Here is a 26,646-nt window from a genome sequence, read left to right on the forward strand (position 1 = left end):
TAAGAGCTTCTCACGGGGAGTCATGGCGCATTTGGTCACATCCCTTTAGGAGCGCGCCCGGGTCCTAGCGCGCGACTGTCCAATCCAGACATTCATGTCAAATCTCAGTCTGACAACAACATGGGAGTACAGTACAGTACAATTATTGATGTTGTTTTCATACACACTATGTGTGTTATTATTATTTTATTTGAGCAGTGCTTGAGCAGTGTTCTTAAAACGCGTAAAACCCTAAAAGAGAGGGCAGCCATATATACGATGATACATTTCCTGAATGGAATCGATTCCTATAATATGCACATACCATCTTCCCTAGCAGACAAGCCAATACTCCCCTATTACTGCACCTCTGTCCCTCTATGTGATAGGCCATTACCTAGGCTATTTCACTGACCTGGTTTTTGGATAACTGAAATATTCATCATTTTGGGGCACAGTGAAAAGGGGGTTACCCCCCTCCATTATTTTACATTCTAAAAAATAAACAAAATACTGGGGTATTGCAAACTTATAATATTTCCAATTACATTAATAGTATATTATTACACTCGGCTACAATGGATGCATAATTCTGCATTAATATCAGTGTTATAACCATCTGTCAAAAAATTCAAATGTAGGTCAAATCCCCTTTTGTTACGGCCCAGTGCACATAACCAGTTCCTTCCACAAGTTTAAATTAAATGAATAGCTAGACAGGACATGTTACATTAAATAAACAGTGTATCATATTTATTTTCATGTGTGTCTGAGAGAGAACCAGAATTATTGTCAGGATAATATCAAGTTTTCATCATAGCAAGAGTATGGCACTGTCCTTTGGCATGGGTCTGTGTTGCTTACATAGAGTGAGCAGTGTCCAGTCCTAAACCTTTGGCATGGGTCTGTATCCCCTGCATAGAGTACACTCTTCACAGTCCTGCCCTGTCCAAAAACCCTTTGGCATGGGTTTGTGTTGCCTGCATAGAGAGTGCAGTGTTCTGTCCTAAACCTTTGGCATGGGTCTGTATTGCCTGTGTAGACTGCACAGCTCTGTCCTGTCCTGTCCTGTCTTGAACCTTCGCTGCCAATCTGGGGGTCAGATCTCTATCTGCGTAATCAAACGTTAATGTGGTATTAATTACAGGCCAGCTTGGTGTCAACCTGAGATAATTACCGCCAGTCGGGCCATGAGCAGCATGGCGGAACAGTGAACATTTCATCAATGGCTCCCTGCCCTGGACTTACCACCAATAGGTGCCATTTGCTGTGTCTATTACAGAGAAGTTTCAAGGGCTGGGGGGCAGTGGGGTGGTGGTTATACAGCACACCACTGTGCTGCTGATTCTGTACTGTGAAGAGATTTTACCCTTCTGATATCCAAAGGAATATGAGCTACTGGACATATTTTATTTGAGTCACACACAAGATGTTAGACTGTGTTTGACAAAATAACCTTCATCATTAATAATATTTACATTACATTACATTACATTACATGGCATTGCATTTGCCAGGTGCTTTATAACCAAAGCGACTTACAATCGAGGACATAACCATAGCCAACATCACTAGTAGATACAAAGTGCACGGGAAGTATACAGAACAACAAGTGCAGATGCAAAGAAGGGTTAGTTAGTTTTTAATACAACATGAAATCAAACTCCACAGAGTATGGAAATACTCTGAATTCAAGGAACCGATTCTACCGTACCTTTACTGACATCAGCACCAGGCCCGGTGACAAGGGGAGCAAAAAGGGGTGTGTTGTCACGGGCCCAAGGAGAGAGTGGGGTCCAGAATTGAGTCCTCCTCCTCCTCCCATTGCATCTATTATTGAGAGGGGGGGGGCCGTTTGGATGATTTCGGCCCAGGTCTGGCAAAAGCTGTCAGCGGCTCTGGACATCATGCCCCACGTTGCCTCGGTGACGTCAAGCCGTGCCAAGTGACGTGGAGCCCACCCTGGGGCCTTCACCAGACCGGACCAGCTGATGATGCGCGTGATGCCTCTCATGACGCTGCAGACGAGCCTGATGAAGCTGATGGCGAATGACTCACAGGCACTGTGTGAGCTTCACGCTCAGGGAAATCTGCTGTGTTGACTCAACACCACGAGAGTACTATTGCCAACACCACGTGTTCAATAAGTGTTCCATTAACACTGAAGAATTTACTGTGTAACAAACAGCCCAGCCACCATGTTCATTGTACATCAAATGCCGCCTCCAGCATTGTGTTCATGCAGATCGATGTAGAAGTGTTCATTGCACATCTATTGTTATTATTATCATTATTACTATTATTATTATTATTATTATTATCGTTATTATTATTATTAGCCTACTATTATTGCCTAATAACCCAGCCAATGTGTTCGTTGCCATCTGCTGTATTGCTCCAACATGTTCATTGCACATCTAACTGCAATAACAAAACATTCAAACACTACAGCATACCAGCAAGTGGAAACAGATATCATGAAGGCAAAGAAATGTCATTAGGTATCAATTTCATGGAGGGACTGCTATGCGCAGTGCCAGAGGTTGCTGTCATGTTGTCTAAGAACATCATCATCTACAACCAGGTCATGCCAGTCTAAAGAGTCGCGGCAAGTGGACTTTTTTTAGGAGCTTGAAAACGCTGTAATTTCTTCAGTTTTGAGCAGATGATGAGCTACACAGCAAAACACGCAGTGTCAATTCAACAAGGCAAGACAAGACAGGTTTATTTCTATAGTCCAGTTTATCTTCTAGATTCTACAGAGTGTAGGCCTATTTGTTCCCAGAGTACCCTCTAAGTGTTGAATAAAACTGCTGGGGGGGGTGGGTGGGGGGTGGGGTGGTGGGTGGGGGGTGGGGGCATAAAAGCCTCTAAAAAAATATTTTAATTTTTTTTTACTGCATACATATACTCCAGGATCAGTGAAGTTGAATCTGTTTTCATGCTGTTTCAGGCCAATTTCACATCCTTTTAAGAATGAAATGCCTTCTCTGAGGAGAATCAGGCTTTAGAGCCAACCATAGCACCGAAACAGCACTAACCAAAATAATAAGTGATCTTAGGCTCAACACTGCCGCAAACAAAGTTTCAGCACTTATCCTCCTCGACCTCAGTGCCGCCTTTGACACGATAGACCACAACATACTAATTGACCGCCTTGAATCTTGGGTAGGCTTGTCCGGTCACGTCTTAGAGTGGTTCAAAACATATATTACAGGAAGACAGTTTTTTGTCACCATCGGAGAATACGTCTCAAACAAGTATGATGTGCCTTTTGGAGTTGCTCAGGGTAGTTGCTTGGGCCCTCTCCTCTTCTCTCTCTATATGTTGCCCCTGGGCTCCATCATCAGAGAGCACAATGTTGATTTTCATAGCTATGCCGATGACACTCAACTATATATCTCTGTCGAGCCTAGCCAAACCACTGCCATTCATGCCTTGACTAAATGCATGTCTGCCATTACAGATTGGATGAACAGTAACTTCCTAAAATTAAATGAAGATAAAACTGAAGTGTTGCTCATTGGGCCTAAGAAAAAACGTGCAAAACTCCACTCAAGCCTAGGTGACCTAAGCATACACATTAAAGATAGGTTTACTAGCCTAGGTGTGGTCATAGACTCGGATTTGAGCTTTGAGCCTCACATCAACAAGATAACAAAATCTGCTTTTTTCCATCTTAGAAATGTCAACAAAGTGCGCGGCTTGGCCCCCCGACAAGACGCTGAGAAACTTATTCATGCCTTTGTCACCAGTAGGATAGACTACTGCAATGCTCTCTTCTCTGGTCTCCCAAAAAAATTAATTGACAAATTGCAACTCATTCAAACTTCTGCGGCAAGAATCCTAACAAGAACCAGAATGAGAGAGCACATCTCTCCTGTCTTAGCAGACCTGCACTGGTTACCTGTCTCATACAGAATCGACTTTAAGATTCTGCTCACAGTATTTAAAGCATTAAATGGACTTGCCCCTAGCTATATCTCAGACATGCTCTCTTTTTATGCCCCTGCTCGAGCTCTCAGGTCCACTGATGCCAAGCTGCTAAGGACCCCCACCCCCCCGCAGAAGAAGATCGGCGACGCCGCGTTTGCCTGCTATGCGCCCAAGAGATGGAACGCCCTCCCCATCGAGATCCGATCAGCCACCTCCGTCGACTCCTTTAAGAAGCAGCTGAAGACCCACCTCTTCATCCTTGCCAACTCCTAGCTGCCAAGGCGTCATAGTGTCCCAGCCGCCGCAGCGCCCTTACTACTCGCAATCCAGCCCTGGCAGGGGGCTCCCCTAGGTGGCCGCTGTCTCTGCCTGAGTTTCCTTCCTGACTACAGGGGGTCTTTTTTCTCAGACCTCACTGAGCTTTTTTTTCCCCTCACAAACTATGAATCAAGCGAAAGGGAGTTTTTCCTCACCCCTGATGCCACCAGGGGCCGCACCTGAGCGCCCAATCTCTGTGTGACTATCTATGACTTATGATAGGCCCAGCCACTATGGACCTTACACATCTAAGAATCCTGGTCCTAACCTACGTTGACCTTATGACTCTACATTCTCTGTCTATCTCCTCTTCCTCTGCCTTCCTGCTTTTTCTGCCTCTCCTCTATACCTCTCCTTTTAAATCTATCTCTAACAATGTTTTTTCCCATTTGTTAAGCACTTTGAGTTACATGCCTTGTATGACACAGTGCTATACAAATACAATTATTATTATTATTATTAAATTATTATCTTCAAGGCTCAGCACACTCGTCTGAGAGAGCTTCAAGGCCTAGTACACTCTTGTCTGAGACAGCTGTAGCCTCCTTGTGCAGATGGGCCTGCCGGCAGGCCCGTTCATTTGTTGCTGAAAAGCCTCAACTACATCCTAACAATATTGTTTTGACATGACGAGTAAGTAACAGATCAAGACTTTGGTCATTACAACTTTGTAACAGTAAGGTTATAACATAGTCTCTGCCCAAAGAGGTTAAGGTTCAGTTCACCCATCTGAGAGAACTTCAAGGCCCACTGTAGTTCACTCCTCTGAGAGAGCTCAAGGCATATACCGTAGTTGTAGTTCTCCCGTCTGTGAGAGCTTCAAGGTCTATATTTTAGTCTGACACTGTATACCACTTTGGTCAGTTCTTGCTGTTTAAATGTGCTTTATAAATTAAACGTACTTACTTACTTAGTTCTGGATCCAGTTTGAGAGCTCCAAGACCTACTTCTCCTTTTTGAGAGAGCTTCAAATCCTAGTTCACCTGTCTGAAACCTTCTCTAGTAATTCACCCATCTGAGAGACGTTCAAGTTCTAGTTCCCCCGTTTGAAAGAGCTTCAAGGCCTATAGTCCTCCTGTTGGAGAGCCTCAAGGCCTAAATAGAGAGAAATTCAAGGCCTACATGGTTCACTTGTCTGAGGGAAATTCAAGGCCCATAGTCCTCCCATTTTTCATTTCTCCTTTATTTCACTAGGGTAGTCTCATTGAGGCTAGAGTCAAGTGAGCCTCATCACTTCATCTGAGAAAGCTTCACTAGTAATGCACACATCGAGAGCTGTAGGGCTGGCTGGGTTTACCCGCGTGAGAGTTTCAAGGCCTAGTCCTCTCGTTTGAGAGAACTCCACTCATAGTTGGTCAGGAGCGCCAGGAATGCAGCAGCTGTCTGCAGCACCACGTTTGACTGATCCCACGAAACTGGCACATCAAAGTCCATGAACATTCCCAGGCCTCCATGCATCGACTCCTCCGCACCGCACGTCTACAGTGCATCTCGAAGTGGAGAGAGACAGAGCGAGACAAAGGGAGAGGGGGAAAGAGAGTGCACAGTAAAAAACATCAGTGTGAATACAACTCTTCGAAGAGTTGAAATGAACATATTTGGTCCGACTCAAAAATAGTGTTCATTTTACTCTTTGGTCAGTGTAACATTTTTAGAGTTAATTGTGTTCAATATTACTATTTAAATAATAACCTGCAGCATTTTACACTGACTTTTGGCTTAACTGTAGAGCTATTTTACTCTCCACAGTGTATTGTATCTGGATTCATATAACAAGTTTACTCTTATACATGGCCGCAACTACCATTGAGGACACAGAGGTCAGTTATGTCCTCGGTTAATTTTTTCAGAAATGTATAAAATTTATGATGAAAATCGATATATGATCAACAATGATAAATTCAGTCTGTATACGCCACCCCCATTTATCCCCAAGGGAGTGGTTAATGAAAACAAACTTAAGAGTTTGACTGAATAGTTTGAAGCATTCTAAATGCACAGCACGCAGTGCAGAACGCAGTATTTGATCCCATTTTTTGAAAATGTCTCGTTACGGCCCTGCTCTGATATATTGACACCCCATTTCATGAGTGAGCAAACTCATAACAAGCAGTTATTGTTAAAACATCACGCTCTCAGCTCATCTGGCCTTTTCCGAAATGCCCAAGCGTTCTACACACAGAAGACAGAGCATGTCTAAAGCTCACGACAACACTGCAGGAGACAGATGAGCTGAAGTTAGTACACACAGGGCCGCTGACAGCTTTGTCTGGGCCCAGGACAAAGTCATCTGAAAGCCCCCCCAATGAAATGAATGCAATGAAGAGTGGGTTAACAAGGGAAATATGGCTCAGTGGGTTAGTCGTACACCGTGCAGGAGGAGAGAAGTGCCGCACACTCACGAGCTGAATAAACAAGTTTTTAATGTGACAACGTTTTGGCCTGTCGGTCTTCCTCAGGTCACGTGCCACGTCCTCCTGCAACTGTTTTACTGGTTGCCAGCACCTCTGTTTCTGGTGTGCGTTTTGCACCTCCATTCATCATAGTAGTACACAGTACCATTAAACTTCACTGGGGATCTGGACTTGGTTCCGGCCCGAGGTCGCTTCCCGGCAGTGTTGCCAGATTTGGCGGGTGCCCGCCCAATCGGGCTACTTGGGATGAGCGTCTGCGGGTAAAAACGGGAAAAATTGGCCATTTGGCGTTTTTTCCAGCCGTTTTGGGCCCATAGAAGTCAATGTCATTTGTTGAATTTGGGCGGAATTTAGCACATTTTGGCGGTTTTTGAGAACCTTTTGGGCTGGATTTGATCAGACACATCTGGCAACACTGCTTCCCGGTCCCTCCCCATCTACTGGATCTGTCCCCACTTATGTCCTCGTTCTCTCATGGTCCTCTCTATATAATAAAAATGTAAAAACCCAAATAAATAAATAGATAGATATGCGTATAACAGTCGAACAGTGTAGTTGAGCCTTTTCAGCAAAGAGTGAACGGGCCCGCTGGCAGGCCCATCTGCACTAAGAGGCTAAATGGCAAGCCGCTGATGCTTCAGTATGTAAACAGGCTTTACTGTTATATATTTACTCCTCTTATATATTTACTCTATATTTACTCTTACATGCTCCTCCCCAGTCTCTCCATCCTATAGTACTGTGTATACTCTCCACACACCCTACTGTAGGGCCAGCTCAGTCAACACACACACGCACACACATGCACGCACACACACAAGCACACACAGGGAGTGTTAAATGGAAGTAATAAACTCCCAGATTGGCTTGTGTGTGTGTGTGTGTGTGTGTGTGTGTGTGTGTGTGTGTGTGTGTGTGTGTGTGTGTGTGTGTGTGTGTGTGTGTGTGTGTGTGTGTGTGTGTGTGTGTGTGTGTGTGTGTGTGTGTGTGTGTGTGTGTGTGTGTTGCATACGGGAGGGCCTGATATCAGACTGGCCAGGAGGGATGACTGGCTACACACCCATGAATCTTTGGATTTACAAGCATGCAGTGGTGTGTGTGTGTGTGTGTGTGGTGTTCGTGCGTGCATGTGTGTGTTTGTGTGTGTGTGTGTGTGTTAGAGAGTATATTGGACATAAAGATTACCCCAGACACTCATAACACCTCTGACAGGTGCGTATATATCTGTGTGTGTGTGTGTGTGTGTGTGTGTGTGTGTGTGTGTGTGTGTGTGTGTGTGTGTGCGTGCGTGCGTGCGTGCGTGCGTGCGTGTGTGTGTGTGTGTGTGTGTGACTGAGAGAGAGAGAGAGAGAGAGAGAGAGAGAGAGAGAGAGAGAGAGAGAGAGAGAGAGAGAGAGAGAGAGAGAGAGAGAGAGAGAGAGAGAGAGAGAGAGATACTTCATACAATAACAGTCTGTCACAAAAAAGCGACAACGCCATGAGAAAATCAACATTTCAAGAGTTCAGATGCAAAACCCCCTAACTCCATTTCTGAAGACCTGCACTTCTATATTTTTAGAGAACCCCGTTGTTGGTTTGGTTTACATTCATGTACTTGATAATACATATAAATAGTTATATTGCATAAATAAAATAAAAAAATATGCAATTTTGATAGCTTTGTATTAAATAAAAATGAATTAAGATTATTTTCTGAAAAGGCACTTAGGGGTTTTTGCATCTGAACTCTTCATTTCAACACATGAAACATTAAAACTGTGACAACAAAAACAACACAATAGATAGGCCCATTGATGCATTCAACTGTCTTGCAAAAACAACACATTGATAGCAATTCTCTGTCTATCTGTCTGGTAATTCATACATTTGATAGTGTTATGAGGATGAGGAGATGTGAATTGGATTGATTGATCCAAACAGCTCTGAAGCACACAGACATCAAGGTATAGTTTTTTTTTATCTGTTTTTCTACTGTTTTTAATTCTACCGTTTTCATAAAAATGATGATGATGATAATGATGATGACGATGGCTGTCATAATTGTTGTTTTTTTGTTGTTGTTGTTGCTATAATTACTATTATTAATAGGCCTATTATATGTTCTACAACCCGTAGGCAAATACAGAGTAATCTTATATGAACCCAGATGGAGTATTTGCAATACTGAGAGTCAAATTACTACTATGGAGTCAAAGGTCAGTCTAACATTCTGCAGGAAGCCAATATTGGGAATTAACTCTGTTACACTGACCAAAGAGTAAAATTCACAGCATTTGAGTGGAACTAGTACATGTTATACATGAAGACATGACCCACCTGACCTGGCTGTCCACAATCACTTACGCAGTATGATTATTGCTAGATAAAACATACTGCACACGATACACTGCTGCATCTCTGCTACTGATGCAATCCTAATATTGCAGTGTGTGTGTGTGTGTGTGTGTGTGTGTGTGTGTGTGTGTGTAGAGCGATCTTTGGAGTTCTGGCATCATTTCTGCGCTAGTTAGTAAATTCCCATCCCTTTGCCTGTTTTATTCACAATCACAGTAGTTTCTTTTTAACGTGGAGCCACGTAGATCTGGGCAGTAAGACTGCACATCGCTTATATGTAATAACACGCCTACGGTAACACAGCACATCTTTGTAATGATATTTTCTTCCTCGTATCTGTAAAACAGCATGTCTCTGCAACATCATGCCGTCGAGCACTCCTCTGTGTACCTCAATACAGCAAGACAACACGTCTATATAGTAACCTGCCTTTATAGTCTCAGTAAGAGCACATTTTTGTTAATACATGATTCATAGCAGTCCTCTGTTTAGAACAATACAGTAATGGCATGTAACAGCACATATCTGTAAGAACATGTCTTTATAGTAACAGTACATCCAGATATTCTTTAAGTATATAGAGATATGCCAGTGTAATAGGTTGCTATGGGCACCTAACATGACCAGGTTCCGGTCTGCCTAAAGGGGTGAGTCATAATAATCCTAGCACTGAATAGAACAGTCCTTAGGTCTGCCTAGGTCTGCCTAAAGGGGGATCCCCCCCCTGCAATAATAGAACCCGGAAACAATGGGCCAATGGAACCTCTATCTCTCTACTCTCTCTGGTAAATCTCTGTAATAATAACATGTCTTCAGTATATCTCTTCAATGTCATGACTTCATATCACTCCTCTGTGTAGCCCTATGCAGTAAAACAATGCATCTCTGTAATAACATGTCTCAGCACTCCTCGGTGTATAGCTCGATGAAGTAAGACAACACATTTCTGTGTGCCTTCATAGTAACAATATGACAACACATCTCCTTAATAGTCTGTCTTCATAGTCACAGTTAGACAGCTCAACTCTGCAATAACCTGCCTTCATAACGTGGTCAAAGTAAGACAGCCCATCACTGTAACAGCCTTCATACCGTGGTCACAGTAAGACTGCAATAACCTGCCTTCATACCGTGGTCACAGTAAGACTGCAATAACCTCCCTTCATACCGTGGTCACAGTTAGACAACCCATCTCTGTAATCACCTGCCTTCATAACGTGGTCACAGTAAGACTGCAATAACCTGCCTTCATACCGTGGTCACAGTAAGACTGCAATAACCTCCCTTCATACCGTGGTCACAGTTAGACAGCACATCTCTGTAATCACCTGCCCTCATACCGTGGTCACAGTAAGACTGCAATAACCTGCCTTCATACCGTGGTCACAGTAAGACTGCAATAACCTCCCTTCATACCGTGGTCACAGTTAGACAACCCATCTCTGTAATCACCTGCCTTCATAACGTGGTCACAGTAAGACTGCAATAACCTCCCTTCATACCGTGGTCACAGTTAGACAGCACATCTCTGTAATCACCTGCCCTCATACCGTGGTCACAGTAAGACTGTAATCACCTGCCTTCATACCGTGGTCACAGTAAGACTGCAATAACCTCCCTTCATACCGTGGTCACAGTTAGACAGCACATCTCTGTAATCACCTGCCCTCATACCGTGGTCACAGTAAGACTGCAATAACCTGCCTTCATACCGTGGTCACAGTAAGACTGCAATAACCTGCCTTCATACCGTGGTCACAGTAAGACAGCCCATCTCTGTAATAACCTGCCTTCATACCGTGGTCACAGTAAGACTGCAATAACCTCCCTTCATACCGTGGTCACAGTTAGACAACCCATCTCTGTAATCACCTGCCCTCATACCGTGGTCACAGTAAGACTGTAATCACCTGCCTTCATACCGTGGTCACAGTAAGACTGCAATAACCTGCCTTCATACCGTGGTCACAGTAAGACAGCCCATCTCTGTAATAACCTGCCTTCATATCGTGGTCACAGTAAGACTGCCCATCTCTGTAATCACCTGCCTTCAGTACACAGCACTCCTCCGTTTAATAACAGCAGCCAAGCTTGAGCGCGCTCACTCTGCCCCTGTAGCTTGTCCTGCCCTGTCATGTCATGTATTATTACTGAGTACAGAGGCCTACAGTACAACAACACCCATACGTCCCCTTGGCACCTTTGAGACGGAGCAGAGGTTATTTTTAAGATCATTACAGCCACCACAACTGCAGCAGCCAGACGCCCCCTCACTCACCCTCGCCGCCTGGCTCCTCAGGAAACACTTGGCTCACCAGCTCGATCTTGAGCCGCAGGAAATGGGTGAAGCGAAGTCCACTCAGGGACGGATTATGAGTTCATGGGCCCCTGGGCCAGACTTAAAGTGATATTGTCCCATTTTTGGAAATAAGCTTATTTTACACCTCCCCTGGAGTTAAATAATAGGGTTTTACCATTCTCCTATACTTTCAACCAGAACGGTTGAAAGTACAAGAGAAATTACTCAGTCATTTAAGGAGAGGTGTACAATAAGCTTATTTCAAAAAATGGGACAGTATCATTTTAAAAGAAAGAATGGGAACTGGAAAAAAAGTCCCCCAAAAAGTTGTTGTGCCTACTAGGCTGACAGCAGGGAAACTTAGTTGTTTTCTCCTAAGAGGTGAAGCAAAAGGCCACAAGCACAAGTCCAGGACGGGAGATTAGATAATGGGATGCACCCCCGCCCCGGGTATAGTTAGGAAAACATGGTGGCACACACGGCGTATGCCATCTTGACTATTTCAGCCATTCAAAAATGCAATAAGCTCATTCTATATGGTGTAAGCAGATAATAACTGGTACCAATTCACCAACATGCTCAAAGGTTATCACACAAATAAACAGACGCACTTTGAACAAAGACTAACCAGACTACTTCCAGGAAGAGGTTGGTCTTCTTCTCACCCATTCACCCTCTAGGGTAGGGTATGGTTCATGTACAAGCGAACTGAGACACTACCTCAGTACATCAGATTGTCCTTTTTGAGGGAAAAAAATCAAATGGCTCATTGGCTTTAGTTACTGTATGTACTGTACCTGATTCTCAGCAGTGCATCAGTTAATGGTTTTAAAGATAAGATACCAGCTCCTTCACTATGCAATAAAAAACCCTTACACAAACACACTTCCAGAAACATTACAAATGGAAACAAATGAGTCATGTGTGAACTTGGTTACCTTAGCATTCAGAAGTCTTTTAATTTTACATTTATACATCTATTCATAAGAATAGTAATAAGTTCTTAATTACACAACCGTTCAGAAGTGCTGCCCCCTTGGCGAGACAAATTAAAGAGATTTTTTTTTTTAATTAAAGAGATGACAAGTTCATGTTTGCTGTTGGGAGATTTGTGTCCATCAGTGATGCCGTTTCTTCCTCAGAGTATTGGTTTAAACACAGGCACCCACACTATACGTACAACATACACTCTTGACTTACTATTTCATCCTGGCATCCTGATTCTGACTGAATACCAAAGGCTGAAACAATCAAAATCATTGGCCATCTTTACCTGTCCACAGCGAGAGCGAGAGAGAGAGAGAGAGAGAGAGATAGAGAGAGAGAGAGAGAGAGAGAGAGAGAGATGCACGCTGCAAGGCAGGAAAAGAACTCATAACACTCTTGATTGACAGTCTGATTGACAGGTGAGGTAGATTCAGCTAATGACTGTCGTCTGCCAGCGAACTCGCACACCTCTGGAAAAGCACTCCATTAGGACTGAGTGACTGAGTGACTGTCTTCAGTTTGCCTGAAGGGTATTACTATTTTTGAACGGTTATGGGGGCATTTGGTACAAAAACATTCACACACTAGCAGCACACAGCATGAGTTCCATAGAGGCAGTGATGTGCATCCTGGATTCAGAAGCTACAGCCCATTATGACCACGTTTTCCAAATGACCTCCCAGGACTACGCTTCTTGACAATGTCGTTGCTAACTGCATTAGCAAATTAGCTGGTTGCAGTGTAATTTCCCATTGGCAACCAAGTAACTTGCTAAAGTCGCTAGCGACAATGCTTCCAAGACACGGGCTGCAGGTACAAAAAAAACCCATTAATTTAGAATATGTGGCACTGGATTTTACAGGACAGGTAGCTTCCGAATCCACATTGTCCATCACTGGATGGAGGAGAGTTGGAGGCACCACAGTGGAAACCATCTGGAGATAGGATACTCTGGGGTGGCGGAAGTGGCACGGCACAACTTTGACCACTGGCCAAATTACTCCCTCCACTGTCAGGATGGGATTACAGCTGTGATATATTTCACATCAGCTTCAGCATGAAGTAAGGTAGGAAAACTAGGAAGCGCTCAAGTCTCTAGCTGATCATTCTTCCTGAGTATAAGTCTCTTCTTCTATGCACACACAGCTGTGTGTGTGTGTTTATGTCTGTGTGTGTGTGTGATGTAGTGACTGGTACAATAGTTTGAGATCACGGAGAGAGCTACTTTTGTGTGTGTGTGTGTGTGTGTGTATGATCATACTACTCCGAGAGCAGTGTGGAGCTTAATGGTCTGCTGTGTGTTTGTGTGTGTGTGTGTGTGTGTGTGTGTGTGTGTGTGTGTGTGTGTGTGTGTGTGTGTGTGTGTGTGTGTGTGTGTGTGTGTCCATGTTACATGGAGAGCAGTGTGGTTTGTAAGGGCCCACTGTGTCGGTGTGTGTGTGTGTGTGTATGTGTGTGTGTGTGTGTGTGTCCATGGTACTCGGAGAGCAGTGTGGAATGGAAGAGCCTGCTGTGTGTGTGTGTGTGTGTGTGTGTATGTGTGTGTGTCTCCATGCTACTCGGAGAGCAGTGTGGACCGTAAGTGGCCTGCTGAGTGTGTGTGTGCGTGTGCGTGTCCATGCTATCCAGAGAGCAGTGTGGACCGTAAGTGGCCTGCTGTGTGTGTGTGTGTGTGTGTCCACATGCTACTCGGAGAGCAGTGTGGAGCGTAAGGGCCTGAGAGTCCTGCGGCTGCTCCTCCTGTCCTCCAAGATGGCGGGCGTCCTCCTCTTGCCCTTGGGCGTGTAGCACAGCATGCTGTCCAGCGTCTGGGGCGTCACCTGGCCCGCCCGCTGCAGACGGGACACCGCACGCTCCACCTGCCGCAACCACATACCCTCCGCACTCTGGGACACCAGCGCCCCCAACTGGACAAGCCGTGGGACAGCAGGCCAAATGCAATCACAACCATAGACACACACACACATACAGACACACGACCACAGACACACAGACAGATAGATAGACAGACAGACACACACATACAAACAAGATTGAAATTAGGCAATTATCGGTAGGGTAAAGAGGACAGAAGTTGATAGAAAAAGGGTGCAGAGAGGACCATTGGTAAATGGGGTTTGCTGCTCAGTAAAACCCCTTAAATATCGCAGTGATAATGTACAACTCTGCATTACGCTACAGAAATGAATGGAATAAAATTTTAAATATTAAGTTTAGTGTTTTGAGCTTCATGCTTCTACTTATGTGGAATAAAAGGAGGGGTGCATTACAAACACTTTATTGCCATCTAGTGTTAAGTCAACAGATTGCAGCTCATGACTTAAAGGACCACTCCAGTCAATTTCAATATGCTGCTGTATTGCTCACGCTACCCTTAACTTGTCAGTACCCGGTGATCATGTATAAATGATCATGTATAGGTAGAGCAAAAAAACTGTTTAAAAATAATAATGAGGAGGATTTGAAACTTGAAAGCTCTGTCACATCATTTCATGTGATCGTTTTCTGCACTGAAGGGTAACAGAACTTTGAAAAAGCTATCACGATACTGCCTTCTTGCATCGCAATACAGTATCATGACTGTGTATCACGATTTCTCGGTTTGATACAATATCATTACAGTCCTAATAACAATAAGTATCTATTGAGGGATGTCTTCAATAAACTGTAATAATAATGGGTGTATCTGTTGAGGGATGTCTTCTTCAATAAAGTTGAATAACAATGGGTATATTTATTGAGGGATGTCTTCTTCAATAAAGTCTAATAATAATGGGTGTATCTATTGAGGGATGTCTTCTTCAATAAAGTCTAATAATAATGGGTGTATCTATTGAGGGATGTCTTCTTCAATAAAGTCTAATAATAATGGGTGTATCTATTGAGGGGTGTCTATATTTGGAAGAGGAAACCAACGCACACCAGAGGTTTCGAGGTGCAGGTAGCGGGTGCAAGATCACTTTCAGAGAGGAAGATACCGCACACTCTTGTCCATCGTGCTGAATTTTATTTACAGAAAAGTTTTGGTTTAAGGCCAAAACGTTTCTGTAAATAAAATTCAGCACGATGGACAAGAGTGTGCGGTATCTTCCTCTCTGAAAGTGATCTTGCATTGCGCCGCGTGAATTTCTCTCTGAAAGTGATCTTGCATTGTTTTACAGAAACAATGTTTCTGTAAATAAAAATCAGCATGATGGACAAGAGTGTGCGGTATCTTCCTTTCTATTGAGGGGTGTCATGTCATCTCACCACTTCTTCACTGAACTCCAGTCTCTTGATGAAGGCAGGGCTGTCCGGGAGGATGCATCTGTTGAGGACGGCCACCGCATCTTTTATAGACCCCACCATGGCCAGGATCCACACCTTCACACACACACACACACACACACACACACACACACACACACACACACACACACACACACACACACACACACACACACACACACACACACACACACACACACACACACACACACACACACACACACACACACTTTATGTTTCCAGTATGACATCTAGTCATTGGCAAAAGTGCATCCACACAGACTGGAAAACAAAAACACATACTGTATAGACACAAACCAACTCACGTTTATGTTTAGACACAGTTTGCTTTCCGCATTCAATATCTGCGAGTAAAATTTCTGTGCCTTCTCCAAGTCATCCTGCAAAAAAAAAAAAGAAAAGAATATTTACCGGTAATGACACAGCAAGTACATACATACTGTAGCAACATAACAACCTGTGATTCTTCTGACTGCAAAGACACGGCAGAGAAAAAGTCATGAACAGACACAAGTGGAAGATCACAAATGATTTACAAAAATGATGCACGGAAGGTACATTGTGCACAGAAATTCTGGGGGAAAAGTACAGGATATTCTCTAAGTTAATAGACTGTAAAACACATTTTGTTAAACTGTACCTAATTGAGTATAGGTGTTACTAAACTAGATAAGATTAAATTACCGGTAGATTAAATGTTATTGCATGCAAAAATAAGTCGTATTATTACAATATTGTACAATTTCAAACCTCTTAAAATGGCTGAAACAGAGGAGTCGCAGTGTTTCCCACAGAAATTTTGGAAACTATGGGGGCAGCCAGGATTTTTTTGTTGGGGCGCATTTCACACGGGCAATGGGGGGGTGGGGGGTGGCGGTTGTGGAGCGTGGAAATTCATGTGGCACATATACAAAATGGCAAAACGATGAGTAAAGTATGACATTGGCGCATGGAGAAACTATAGGCCTACATTTCAGCCATTTATGTTTTGAGAAATTACATAAGATTTTACCCATGACATGTATAGTAGTACATTGTCATTTATATTTTAAAAAATGCAGTACAGTGAATCATTTCTGTTTGCCACACACTTTTCATTCGTCATTCATGCAGGGGTCTATGCAATGAAAAAAAATAAAAATAAAAAAATGGGAGTACAGACAAGAATTTAGGAGCACTGTGAAATTGTTAACGCACAGACAAAAAGGGTCTAAGACAGTAGGCTATGCCTTTTCTCCCACACACATAGGAGTACACATTCTACATGAAGGGTGCTGGTCACAGGGCCAATTTTTCAAAATTCCTCCCTGTAAAAGGACTGAACAACATGTTACACATTTATGTCTATTCACATTCATCATTACACATTCATCTCTATATGCAGCCCGATGTCTCCTGTGATGTGAAGGCCTGTCGCCTAACTCATTATCATACAACTGTAAAACAAAGCCTAAGGAGTGTCTGTAAACTCATCCCAACTGTCCCTTCTCTGAAGGTTTTTTATTGCTACCAAACCCAAGTTAACTACAACAACTTGACTAGGCTTTTGATCCCTCTGTCTTTCAAGCACTCATGGTTTTCTCTATAGGATGCATTTACTCGAGGAGGAAAATGCGAAGGAAATCGTTTAAAAAAACAAAAAAAGTTTTAAAAAAATAATTATATATATATATATATTTTTTTTTTTTTTATTATTTATTTTTTTTTTTTTTACATTTTCGGTAACTATGGCTGCCAAAGTTAAACTATGGCAGTGCGCCATAGTTTCCTCAATGTATGGCAAACACTGAGTCGCATTGCTGAGTGGGACAGGTAAATAACACTCACCTGTTTGACAGCAAGGGTAGCAGCAAAGCAGTAGGCGTGTCTTGGGATCATGTGACCCTTCAGCTGCCCCTGCTCCAGCAGGCTCAGGCACACCTTATAAGTCTGAGGAGTATTCTGTTAAAAGCACCGGCCAATGGGAGACAAGAAGAACTCAAGGTCAGAGCTCGACCCACGAATATAGTCATAACTCTTCTGGTGCAATCGTAAATAACGGTATGAAACACTGTGCACACTGAGTAGCACCACATGTGAAATAGTTATGGATACGTGTGATTAACACTATCAAACCACTGATTTCGTACATATTTTTGATTCGAGGGACTTAATTTACATACCTAACAGATCGAACACAATTAGAAAGAATATACTGTAGGTATATAGTATGAAGGTGTTTTGGCGGAGAGAACGCATGAACAGAAATACATGTACACATGTAATTGACCAAAACATAAGGTATAAATAGGGCTCATGTTGGGCTTTGCCATTGGTTCATAACACTTTTACTTAAAAAAAGTTTTTATTGGGATTGTTGAATGGCTGTTTATTCTTTTTTTATTTTAAAATTAAATCATTCATATACACTATGACTTTATAGTCGTGTTTAACCTACAATAGGAACTTTAAGGTCTAGGCATCTTACCAGCTTGTAGCAGGTGGCGCATGCTAGGGTGTAGGTGTCCTTGTTGAAGGGCACCCCCTGGTTCCTCATCTCTGCAACGACCTTCAGGGCACCTATGCAGAGGTCAGACAGAGGCCAGAGGTCACACAGTCTTTTAATGACCGTTGGAGCAGCAATAGTTAGGTACTTAGGTACTCAGTCAATATGTTCAATGTCCACCTCTGTTCATAACTGACGTTTGTAGTAATAGTAAACGTAGTCAGTATATATAGTGAGTTAACAGCGTGTATTCTAGCGCGTACCGTCATAGCATTCCTTCATGAAGAGCATGTCTATGGCGATGTTAAACGACGTGGAATCTGAGAAGAATCCTTTCAGTGTCTGAAAAAGATAAGAAGAGGGAAAGTGGAACAGATGCATTCCATAGCATGATTAGACAAATAACACACAGGAAGGTATATTTATAAACCAATAGATCAAGAATAGTCATCAACAGCTAATAAAAATTCCAATACTGCTTATCAGCTGTTAACCAACAACACCCTCTACTGGCTGAGGAGAATACTTATACTAGAAGACAGAATGGGTACATGAAGTAACAATGGCAACAAAAAAATGGTGTGTGTGTGTGTGTGTGTGTGTGTGTGTGTGTGTGTGTGTGTGTGTGTGTGTGTGTGTGTGTGTGTGTGTGTGTGTGTGTGTGTGTGTGTGTGTGTGTGTGTGCCTTACTTTGTCTGTAACTGTAACTTCTGCCATATCCTCCAAGCCAAGCTCGTAGCACAGCCTCATGAACAAGGGGCCAAACTTAAACTCCCCGAACGCCACGTTTCTGTTCTCCTCATGATACCTACACATAGCCACACACACACACACACACACACACACACACACACACTTCTCTGTTTACTCTCATCATATTCAACATGACATGTTGAACAGGAATTGCTTTCAATATTTCCACGTAATTTACCCATAATGCACACCGTTCCACCAGTGGAATATTGTAATAGTCATTGAAAAGCTAACTACCACAGTACTACACTACTATGACATAACACAGGGCCTTCAGTAATGTACTTTAACTTGGTCATTGCCATTCTGCTAACAGCAATTTTATAACACTGTGCCTTAACTAGTTAACTTGTTCTACATTTATTGTCACTTCTGCCCCTCACCTGTGGATGGCGCTCTTGGCTGTGGCCATGTCGTGTGCAGACTGGCAGAGGTGCAGTAGCAGCTTCAGTTCATCCTTCAGAATCAGCTCGTTCTTCTGAAGCTTCTGGTTCACATTCTCAAAGTAGTCATCTGAAATAGAAAGACATAGACTTCATCACCTTTAATTTCCTTAAAACACAAGCTGGACATTGATGCCAGACAGACAAACTACGTAAGCTGAGATAACACATCACACTACAACAGAAATCATCACACGAGTGTTCAGTTCAAAGGGGGTATGCCACATGTGTAACCACAGCAGTCATATGAAACAAACAGTTGGACATCTTATGTAACCGGTCAAGTCAGCTTTTCTTGTCAGTTTCTTCATATGCACAGGTCATACAAAGAAACTGAAATCACGTTTCTCTGTATATACACAATGAAAGGACATACATAGACATACACAGGACTGACACTTACAAACTGACATCAAAGTGCAAGACAGGACAAGTAACAGTGATGGACCATAACAGTAAAGTGATAAAGTAAGTTAATAAATAATAACTGAGCATTTAACAAGGGTCATCCTGCACTTGTTCGCCACTTGGGGCTTGAACCGGCCACCCATCAGTCGGGCATGGGAGGCACAACACAGATACCGCTGAGCTAAAGGTCCAGCAGACCAATAGCTCAGAGCTACCGGTGCTGTATGAGCTTCGGGAAGGAGGTTTACTAATGTTCTACTATGCCAAATTCTGCTAGTTGGCATTCGGTACAGTTACAGAAGAAAAGAATGGAAGCCCTGGATATTCATGATTCTTTATTATTCCTTTGCATCCATTCTCTCCCTTCATTTGCTCATCATTCCTTGCTTCCTTTCTGTCTAGTGACACCTTTGCACCTTTGGCGTTCAAGCTCTGGAGTCCATGGGGTGTTAATAAATCTTTATCAATTCTATCTATCGTCTACAGTACTACAGGTAGGACTTTCTCCAAGAAACTTGAACTCAGATGACACCTGTATGGAAGAAAACACAGTGGCAAGGTGTGCACTACGTACCTTTCGCCCCAGACACCTGGTGGGCCACGATCAACTTCTTCTGCTGGAAATCTTGCAGCTTCACAACGTCGTCAGTCAAGAGATGTCTTTTTGCTAGAAACATTTCAGACACAATGAACGGCCAACATTTATGAGTGCCAGTCAGAGGAAAACTCTTAGTAGGCCTACATGTAGTAGCCTATGCATGGTCCGTCCATGCCAATGAAATGTAGGCCTACTAGGCCTATCTCGGGAACTTAACCATAATCATGCTGCGCTCATTTCGCCTCAAGTGCCCTTCCTGTATATGTGCTATAGTAGCAGGTTTTAAATAATGTCACCATCGATGCAAGGTACAGAACAGGACAGTAACCACAGGACCCAGTTCGGCTGTTCCAAATCCTACACCTGACGTGACGTTGCTGTTTATGATAGTGCGGTATGTCAGCTGTCACTCCGCGCACACTGGACCCTGTCCATGACTTTCATGGTCTCATGCCTGATGCAACAGAAGGTAAGTTTACATACCACAGTGTGGCATAAATACACTCGGACGGCTCGTTACCTTCCACTTGACATTGCAAACATCCCGTTTGAGGAGGCTTATGAAGTATTCCTCTCCTCGGTGTATCTCGGAGTAATCTTGCCCCAATGTTGCTCAGTCCCCGTAGCGCCATGTTGAAGTCCGCAGAGCATACTACAAAATGTCAACAGAGTAGTTACTCTTTTACAACAATGTTATAATACACCTACATATCTAATTTTCTGATGGAATTGTTAAGTCAGTATTGTAGTGAATGCCATTTGAATTATTTTTTAAAAACGTTAATTTGGTCAGTGCACAAGGAACAACATGCAGCGCACTATCATTATAACATCCTCCCCCTAAAATGTGTGGTAAAGTGGTATCTTCCAACATGTCGGCTCCCTGGACGCGAGTTTGCGAAACATAGGACGATATTGCGTCCGCCCGCGTTTCTCGTCTCCAATTGGCCACAGCGGCTCCCCTATGTCTCCTTCTGATTGGCTTTCATTTAACAGCGCGCACGATGTTTAAATGCCGTACCCCAAGATGTTTTTTTATCACGTTTTGCAACTTAGTGCAGTGTGAGAATGACACATTGTAAACAGCAGCGTTATTTGCAAAATTATTTGCAAACCCTTCACTCGGTCACTAAATCCTGTCCGCGCGCTCGCTGAGATAATAGAGGCATGCATGTGTAGGCTCTCAAAGGCGCAGTTAGAGTTTTGTAATAAACAGCCAGCGAACACTGTTGTTATCGTAGCGAAGCTGTCTTATGAAACATGTGGAGATATTACTTAGCAATGGGATCTCGATGTTTTTTTTCTGGAAGTTGCCTTTTATTAAATAGGCAGATGGACACTTCATCATGGCATAATGAGGCGTAACTCGCCTCTCGTTTCCCCACATCAGTAGCCATCAGCTCCAATGACAATGCATTAAAAAAAAATCACGACATAGAGGCTCAATCAATGGACTATCAGCGATTCAACTTATTCCGTGTGCGCGCGTCTGTATGTAGCTTGCATTGCATCGTTGGGTAGACCTGCTTTTGTTTATGCTTTTTGTGTCATCTGTTTCAAGAGATGAGCCAAGTCATAATAAAATGACATGATGATATGGCATTTGTAGTATAAACGGGATTTCCCTGCAGTTAGTATAGCCTAATGTAAAATGAAATAGTAACGTCATTTGCGTTACCCTAAATAGGCCTACTGGATCATTGCATCGTTGGTTATGCCTTCTTTTGTTTGTTAGGCTACTTAAATATCTGTTTCAAGAGATAAGCTATGCCAAACCAGTTAGGCTAATTAAATAACATGAAATGGGACACGGCATTTGTATAAGCGTAGGCCTAGCCTACTGCATCGTAAATGGTTTGGGACCTGGGTAGCCTATACTTTTTTGTTTGTTAGCCTACTTTTAGTGTCATAGCCTATAGGCTACCTTAAACACTTAGAGTTTTCTTTTGCCTTAAGAATGGCTATCTGTTTCAAGAGATGGGCCAAATTATTTGTACATGAGTGTTCTGCAAGCCTGCCTTGAGCGCGAGTTGATACTCTTGCTGTCAAATGAAAGCCATCAGAGGGGAGGCACAAGGGAGCCGCTGTGGCCAATTGGAGTCGAGAAACGCGGGCGGACGCAATATCGTCCTGTATTTCGCAAACTCGCTCCCTGGACTGACCGGTGGTAGCAAACTCAGCTAGAATTAGCTGCCTGGATCCAAAGCCCAGTGTAACTGGACGTTTGTAAACACAGACAATGCAGACTGAGGAAGTTCGCTGATTAGGTTTGCACCTCTGTCATTTACAGAGCTGTACATACACATATGAACAGAAACTTGTCTCAGACAGTTTAATCTTAGCTGACTATTCTACAGCTGCTCAAAACACGGGCAAAGCTAATATTTTGGACGTGTGTCACAAACAAGTGGTGTAGCCGCTATACATAATATTAACATGCAAATTAACACATTTTATGTAAAAACAGCATTATCAATACAAGTCTGACATATTTACCGCTGATGCCCGCATGCCTTGGCTTGACGAAGATGTGCAGTCAGTGACCTCGAGTCTGCAGAACGCATCTGCAAACAGCAGGAGGTAGTATTGAGCCTAGTTCCGAGGGTGACAAATGAAGAATCAAATCCACATGAGAGGCGTATGGACTGGTCTCTATTGCAATCATGGCATAGGTTAATCTATGTCTATGATTGCAATAACGATAATTAAAGAGTGACATTAATTTGCGAACAAAAAATAAACTATTAATGTCATAGAAGAGTCTATAGTGGGTGGTTGTCATATTTTGCTGAAAAAAGGTGTTTTTGAAAAAAAATCTTGAATTGCAGTGCATTGCCCAGATGTGGGCAAATGGGGGCACATAAGGCCCGCCCCGCTAAGCCATGTCATGCCACATGTGGCCCACAGAGCCTTTAGGCTACAAGATAGATTTTAAAAACAAAGTGATGCTCTCCCACAACACTTAAAATGACTACTCAGCAAGGGGTCTTGTAGGTTATTCAGCGGGCTACTGTAGCCTACTATAGGTCCTACAAAGGCCTAGGCCTACATTTCAGTACAATTTTCAGGAGTAAAATGGCTAAAAAGGCATGCCAGCCTACATTACTACGTAGCCTATTGGCAGGCTAGTTGCCTGCTAGATCTGGCCCTTGGACCAATATTCTAAACCAAATGTGGCCTTTTGGCCTCAATGATTGCCGACCCCTGACATTTGAAGGACCGTTTTTGACATTGAACCTTTGCCCATGCATTCTGTCTGAACTGCAAGCAGGCCTAGACTTAGGCTATTTGACTGCTGTACATGCCATTCCTTTGACCATGGAGGAAGATCAATGCAGTGAAAAACAGACTATTTATTCAGTAAGACCTACTAAATAAGACTTGTAAGACTTGTGCTTGGACCACCAACAAAAGTGATGTCAGATTTCATAACGTCACTTGCTGCCTTCATGGACACATTTTTATTTATTCTTTTTTTGCTGTACTTCTTTATTTTTGTTGTTGTTCTTTGTTGTCTTCTGTTGTCCAGTCTTGCACTTTAAATGTCTGTATGAGCAATGTCTACGTCCATACTGTCTATGTCCATGTATGAGTACTGTCTATGTCTATACTGTCTATGTCCTTACCTAGATTAGTCTATGTCTGCATGGGAGAGCAAGAAACGCAATTTCAAATTCTTTGTATGACCAGTGTAAAGAAATTGACAATAAACTTGACTTGACTTGACTTGACTTGACTTGTTGTTCAAGTTGTTGTTGTTTCTGGTGTGGAATACACCGCTTTGGTTATCTCTGTATCCGCCAAGTCAGCTGTGATAGAGGCTGAGGCTGAAGGGAATGGAGCCTGGAGCCAACCAGACATCAGTGACAACATGTCAGCTGTAGAGGCTGTGGCAGAAGCAAAGAGAAATGTATCCATGTTGATTGATGAAGAGAGCTGTTACCATGACATAGTAACCCTTAAAAGTTGGTTACCAATCATAAGGCACTCCAGTTAAGACGAGGCGAGGGAAGACACGGGTTACAGTTGTGCGAGTTTAATAATATTTATTCGGCTGACCAACAACTTTACATTCCAAAACATTCCCTGAGGTAAAAACTGACTTGCCGGTTCCGGCAGGTCCCCCCTTCTAAAGTCCCCCCTTCTTAACATTCCAAAATGGAACCCTAATCAATACAGCTCCAATAACTTCCGTAGTAGCCTACAACCGTAGCAGAACAATACACCACCATATTGTGAACAAAAATGAATACATATAACATGGAAAATAGAACACACATAGAAATATTATTGGATGCAGAATTGTACTGTTAGGCCTACAACATGAAAGATGCCACCCCAGCCTTGGCAGAGACCATGGCTGACATGAAAGAAGCACCTGTAACCAGCCAAAATGACAATGAGTCCACCTCAGCTCACCAGGATGATGAGAGCACCTCAGCTCTGATTAAGGCCATTGATGCAGAACTGAAGACCTGCCACCATGAGGACAAGAAGGACCCCATCAGAGAGAGTAGAGAGAGAGAGGTTCCATTGGCCCATTGTTTCCGGGTTCCATTATTGCAAGGGGGAAGGGGGAAATCCCCCTTTAGGCAGACCTAGGCAGACCTAAGGACTGTTTTATTCAATGCTGGGAGTATTAATGACACGCCCCTTTAGGCAGACCGGAACCTGGTCATGTTAGGTGCCCATAGCAACCTATTACATTGGCATATCTCTATATACTTAAAGAATCTCTGACTCATCATCAGCACTGTGGTGGACGCAGAGGGCATCAAGAAGACATGTGAGCAGCAGGACAATACTGCTCTGGTGGAGGCTCTTGCTGGGCAGATGACCTGTAGTGGGCAGGACAATAGCATCTCCACTTCAACTGTGATGGAGACTCTGGATGACAAGAGAAAGACATGCAGTGAACAGGCCAATGACGCCATCGCTGATAAGAAGGAAGTTATTGGGGAGCAGACCAAGCAAGTTGAGAAGAGGGCTGAGAGAAAGGATGGAGGATGTTCTCAACTTTGACGCTGAAAGTAGATAATCAATCATGCTGTTTGGGTCATTTAGTTGGTGCTTTGTACCATCCTCTCACCCTTTTTGCTAAATCAATCCACTAGAATGGCTTATTTGTTAGGTGTCAATATCCCATTGTTGTATTATTGCATATTATATTGCTGGTGCTGGATATCACATAATGATCCTTTTGTTTCAGAAACCATAGATTTCATTTCTTGTTCACCTCTTCAAGAAGAACTGCTCTGGAGATGCAGAAACAAGTATGTAGGTCCATGCAAACACACCAGTAGGTCAAACAGGCATGACATGACACATTCCCTAAAGAAATGGCCGACATCTTGTACGTCACAAGTAATATCACTTCCCCTATAAAGGCCCTGGCCAGCAGCAGGCAGGCGATGCAAAGGAGACGAAGACGATGGGATGCTGGTCCTTTTTAACAAACTGCAAATTCATTCAAGCTGTCATTCAAGGTGAGAGACAGCATGTTGCCGACATGTGGAAAGACTTTGAATTGAAATTTGAAAATGTTTGTCTGTGCACATGTACAGTAGGTTTCTTGTGTGTTTTGTTGTAGTATTTTTGAATTTGTTAATAAATAGTGTCTCTTTTACATTGTTAGAACTTTAGGAGACGTGGTGCAAAAGTTCAGCCCAGCAATGAGGATATTAAGTCTGCACACCAATAGGACTGAACAAAGTAATTAGTGGAATAGGATATATGAAAAACGTGCATCTCTTGTAACAGTGAACATGTGGAATAGTTCCACAGCTGAGGTAGAGATGTGAATTTTGTTGACTTGACTTGTTACAGGTTGTGCAGCAGAGTAAGAGTGATGAGTGCTGGGAGAAGCATCTGGCTTGGCTAACATCTGGTCTGGATGGACATGCACTTTTTTTACCACAATTATCTCCATGAGTCACTTTACATTCAGCTCATTGGATCCTCCATAACACTTTTGTCTTTGTTTTTTTCTCATTTTACTTTGTTTAAAACAAATCTCATATTCCCCTTACCAGTACTTAATAAATCTACCCCAACCCCATACTCAAGTTACTTTTGTCTTGTTTGAGAAGAGGGATGATTCAGTTTCATGAAACTGAGGCAGACTACCACAATACATGATATACCTTGCACTAGACTTTTTTATTATTATTATTATTACTTTATTGCAAGTTTCACAAGGTCATAGATGCATTTCTTTTGTTTTCAGTTCCATCTTGCAGAGAGAACTACACTTTTAAGCAGCTCGCTATTTTTTTTTTTTTTTCAGTTTTGAGGGAACAAGTCATAATTGTATTTCTCACATCATGAGTCATAATACTTTTCCCGGTGGGCCGGATGTCCTCAGGGGCTGATACTGTTGTATTAATAAAAAGGCCTGCAATTTA

At 42.9% G+C, this 26,646-nt stretch overlaps 1 protein-coding gene and 1 long non-coding RNA gene across 2 annotated transcripts; one reads left to right on the forward strand and one right to left on the reverse strand.

Moving 5' to 3' along the window:
• Nucleotides 1-12,205: 12,205 nt before the first annotated feature.
• Nucleotides 12,206-22,807, reverse strand: ptcd2 (pentatricopeptide repeat domain 2). Its single transcript, XM_063211272.1, has 11 exons — nt 22,739-22,807; nt 20,763-20,894; nt 20,219-20,311; nt 19,177-19,306; nt 18,731-18,848; nt 18,304-18,382; nt 18,023-18,114; nt 17,383-17,496; nt 15,861-15,935; nt 15,517-15,630; nt 12,206-14,174 (listed from the first exon to the last, which is right to left on the reverse strand). Exons 2-11 carry the CDS (start codon nt 20,872-20,874, stop codon nt 13,953-13,955), a joined length of 1,149 nt encoding a protein of 382 aa, XP_063067342.1. The 5' UTR covers nt 20,875-20,894; nt 22,739-22,807; the 3' UTR covers nt 12,206-13,952.
• Nucleotides 20,587-25,723, forward strand: LOC134458882 (uncharacterized). The gene is made up of 3 exons (XR_010036681.1): nt 20,587-20,711; nt 25,452-25,515; nt 25,630-25,723. It is a non-coding gene; the product is annotated as an uncharacterized LOC134458882 (long non-coding RNA).
• Nucleotides 25,724-26,646: the final 923 nt, after the last annotated feature.

This window comes from Engraulis encrasicolus, chromosome 11 (assembly GCF_034702125.1).
Source record: "Engraulis encrasicolus isolate BLACKSEA-1 chromosome 11, IST_EnEncr_1.0, whole genome shotgun sequence".
NCBI classification, from domain to species: Eukaryota; Metazoa; Chordata; class Actinopteri; order Clupeiformes; family Engraulidae; genus Engraulis; species Engraulis encrasicolus.

Excerpts from the sequence above, each read along its gene's own strand:
- ptcd2 (XM_063211272.1), bottom strand. The coding sequence starts at position 20,874 with ATGGCGCTACGGGGACTGAGCAACATTGGGGCAAGATTACTCCGAGAT. Across the intron at positions 18,383-18,730 it reads AAGTTACAGTTACAGACAAA|ACACTGAAAGGATTCTTCTC; the intron begins GTAAGGCACACA and ends TATCTTTTTCAG. Across the intron at positions 15,631-15,860 it reads AACTGTGTCTAAACATAAAC|GTGTGGATCCTGGCCATGGT; the intron begins GTGAGTTGGTTT and ends GTGTGTGTGAAG.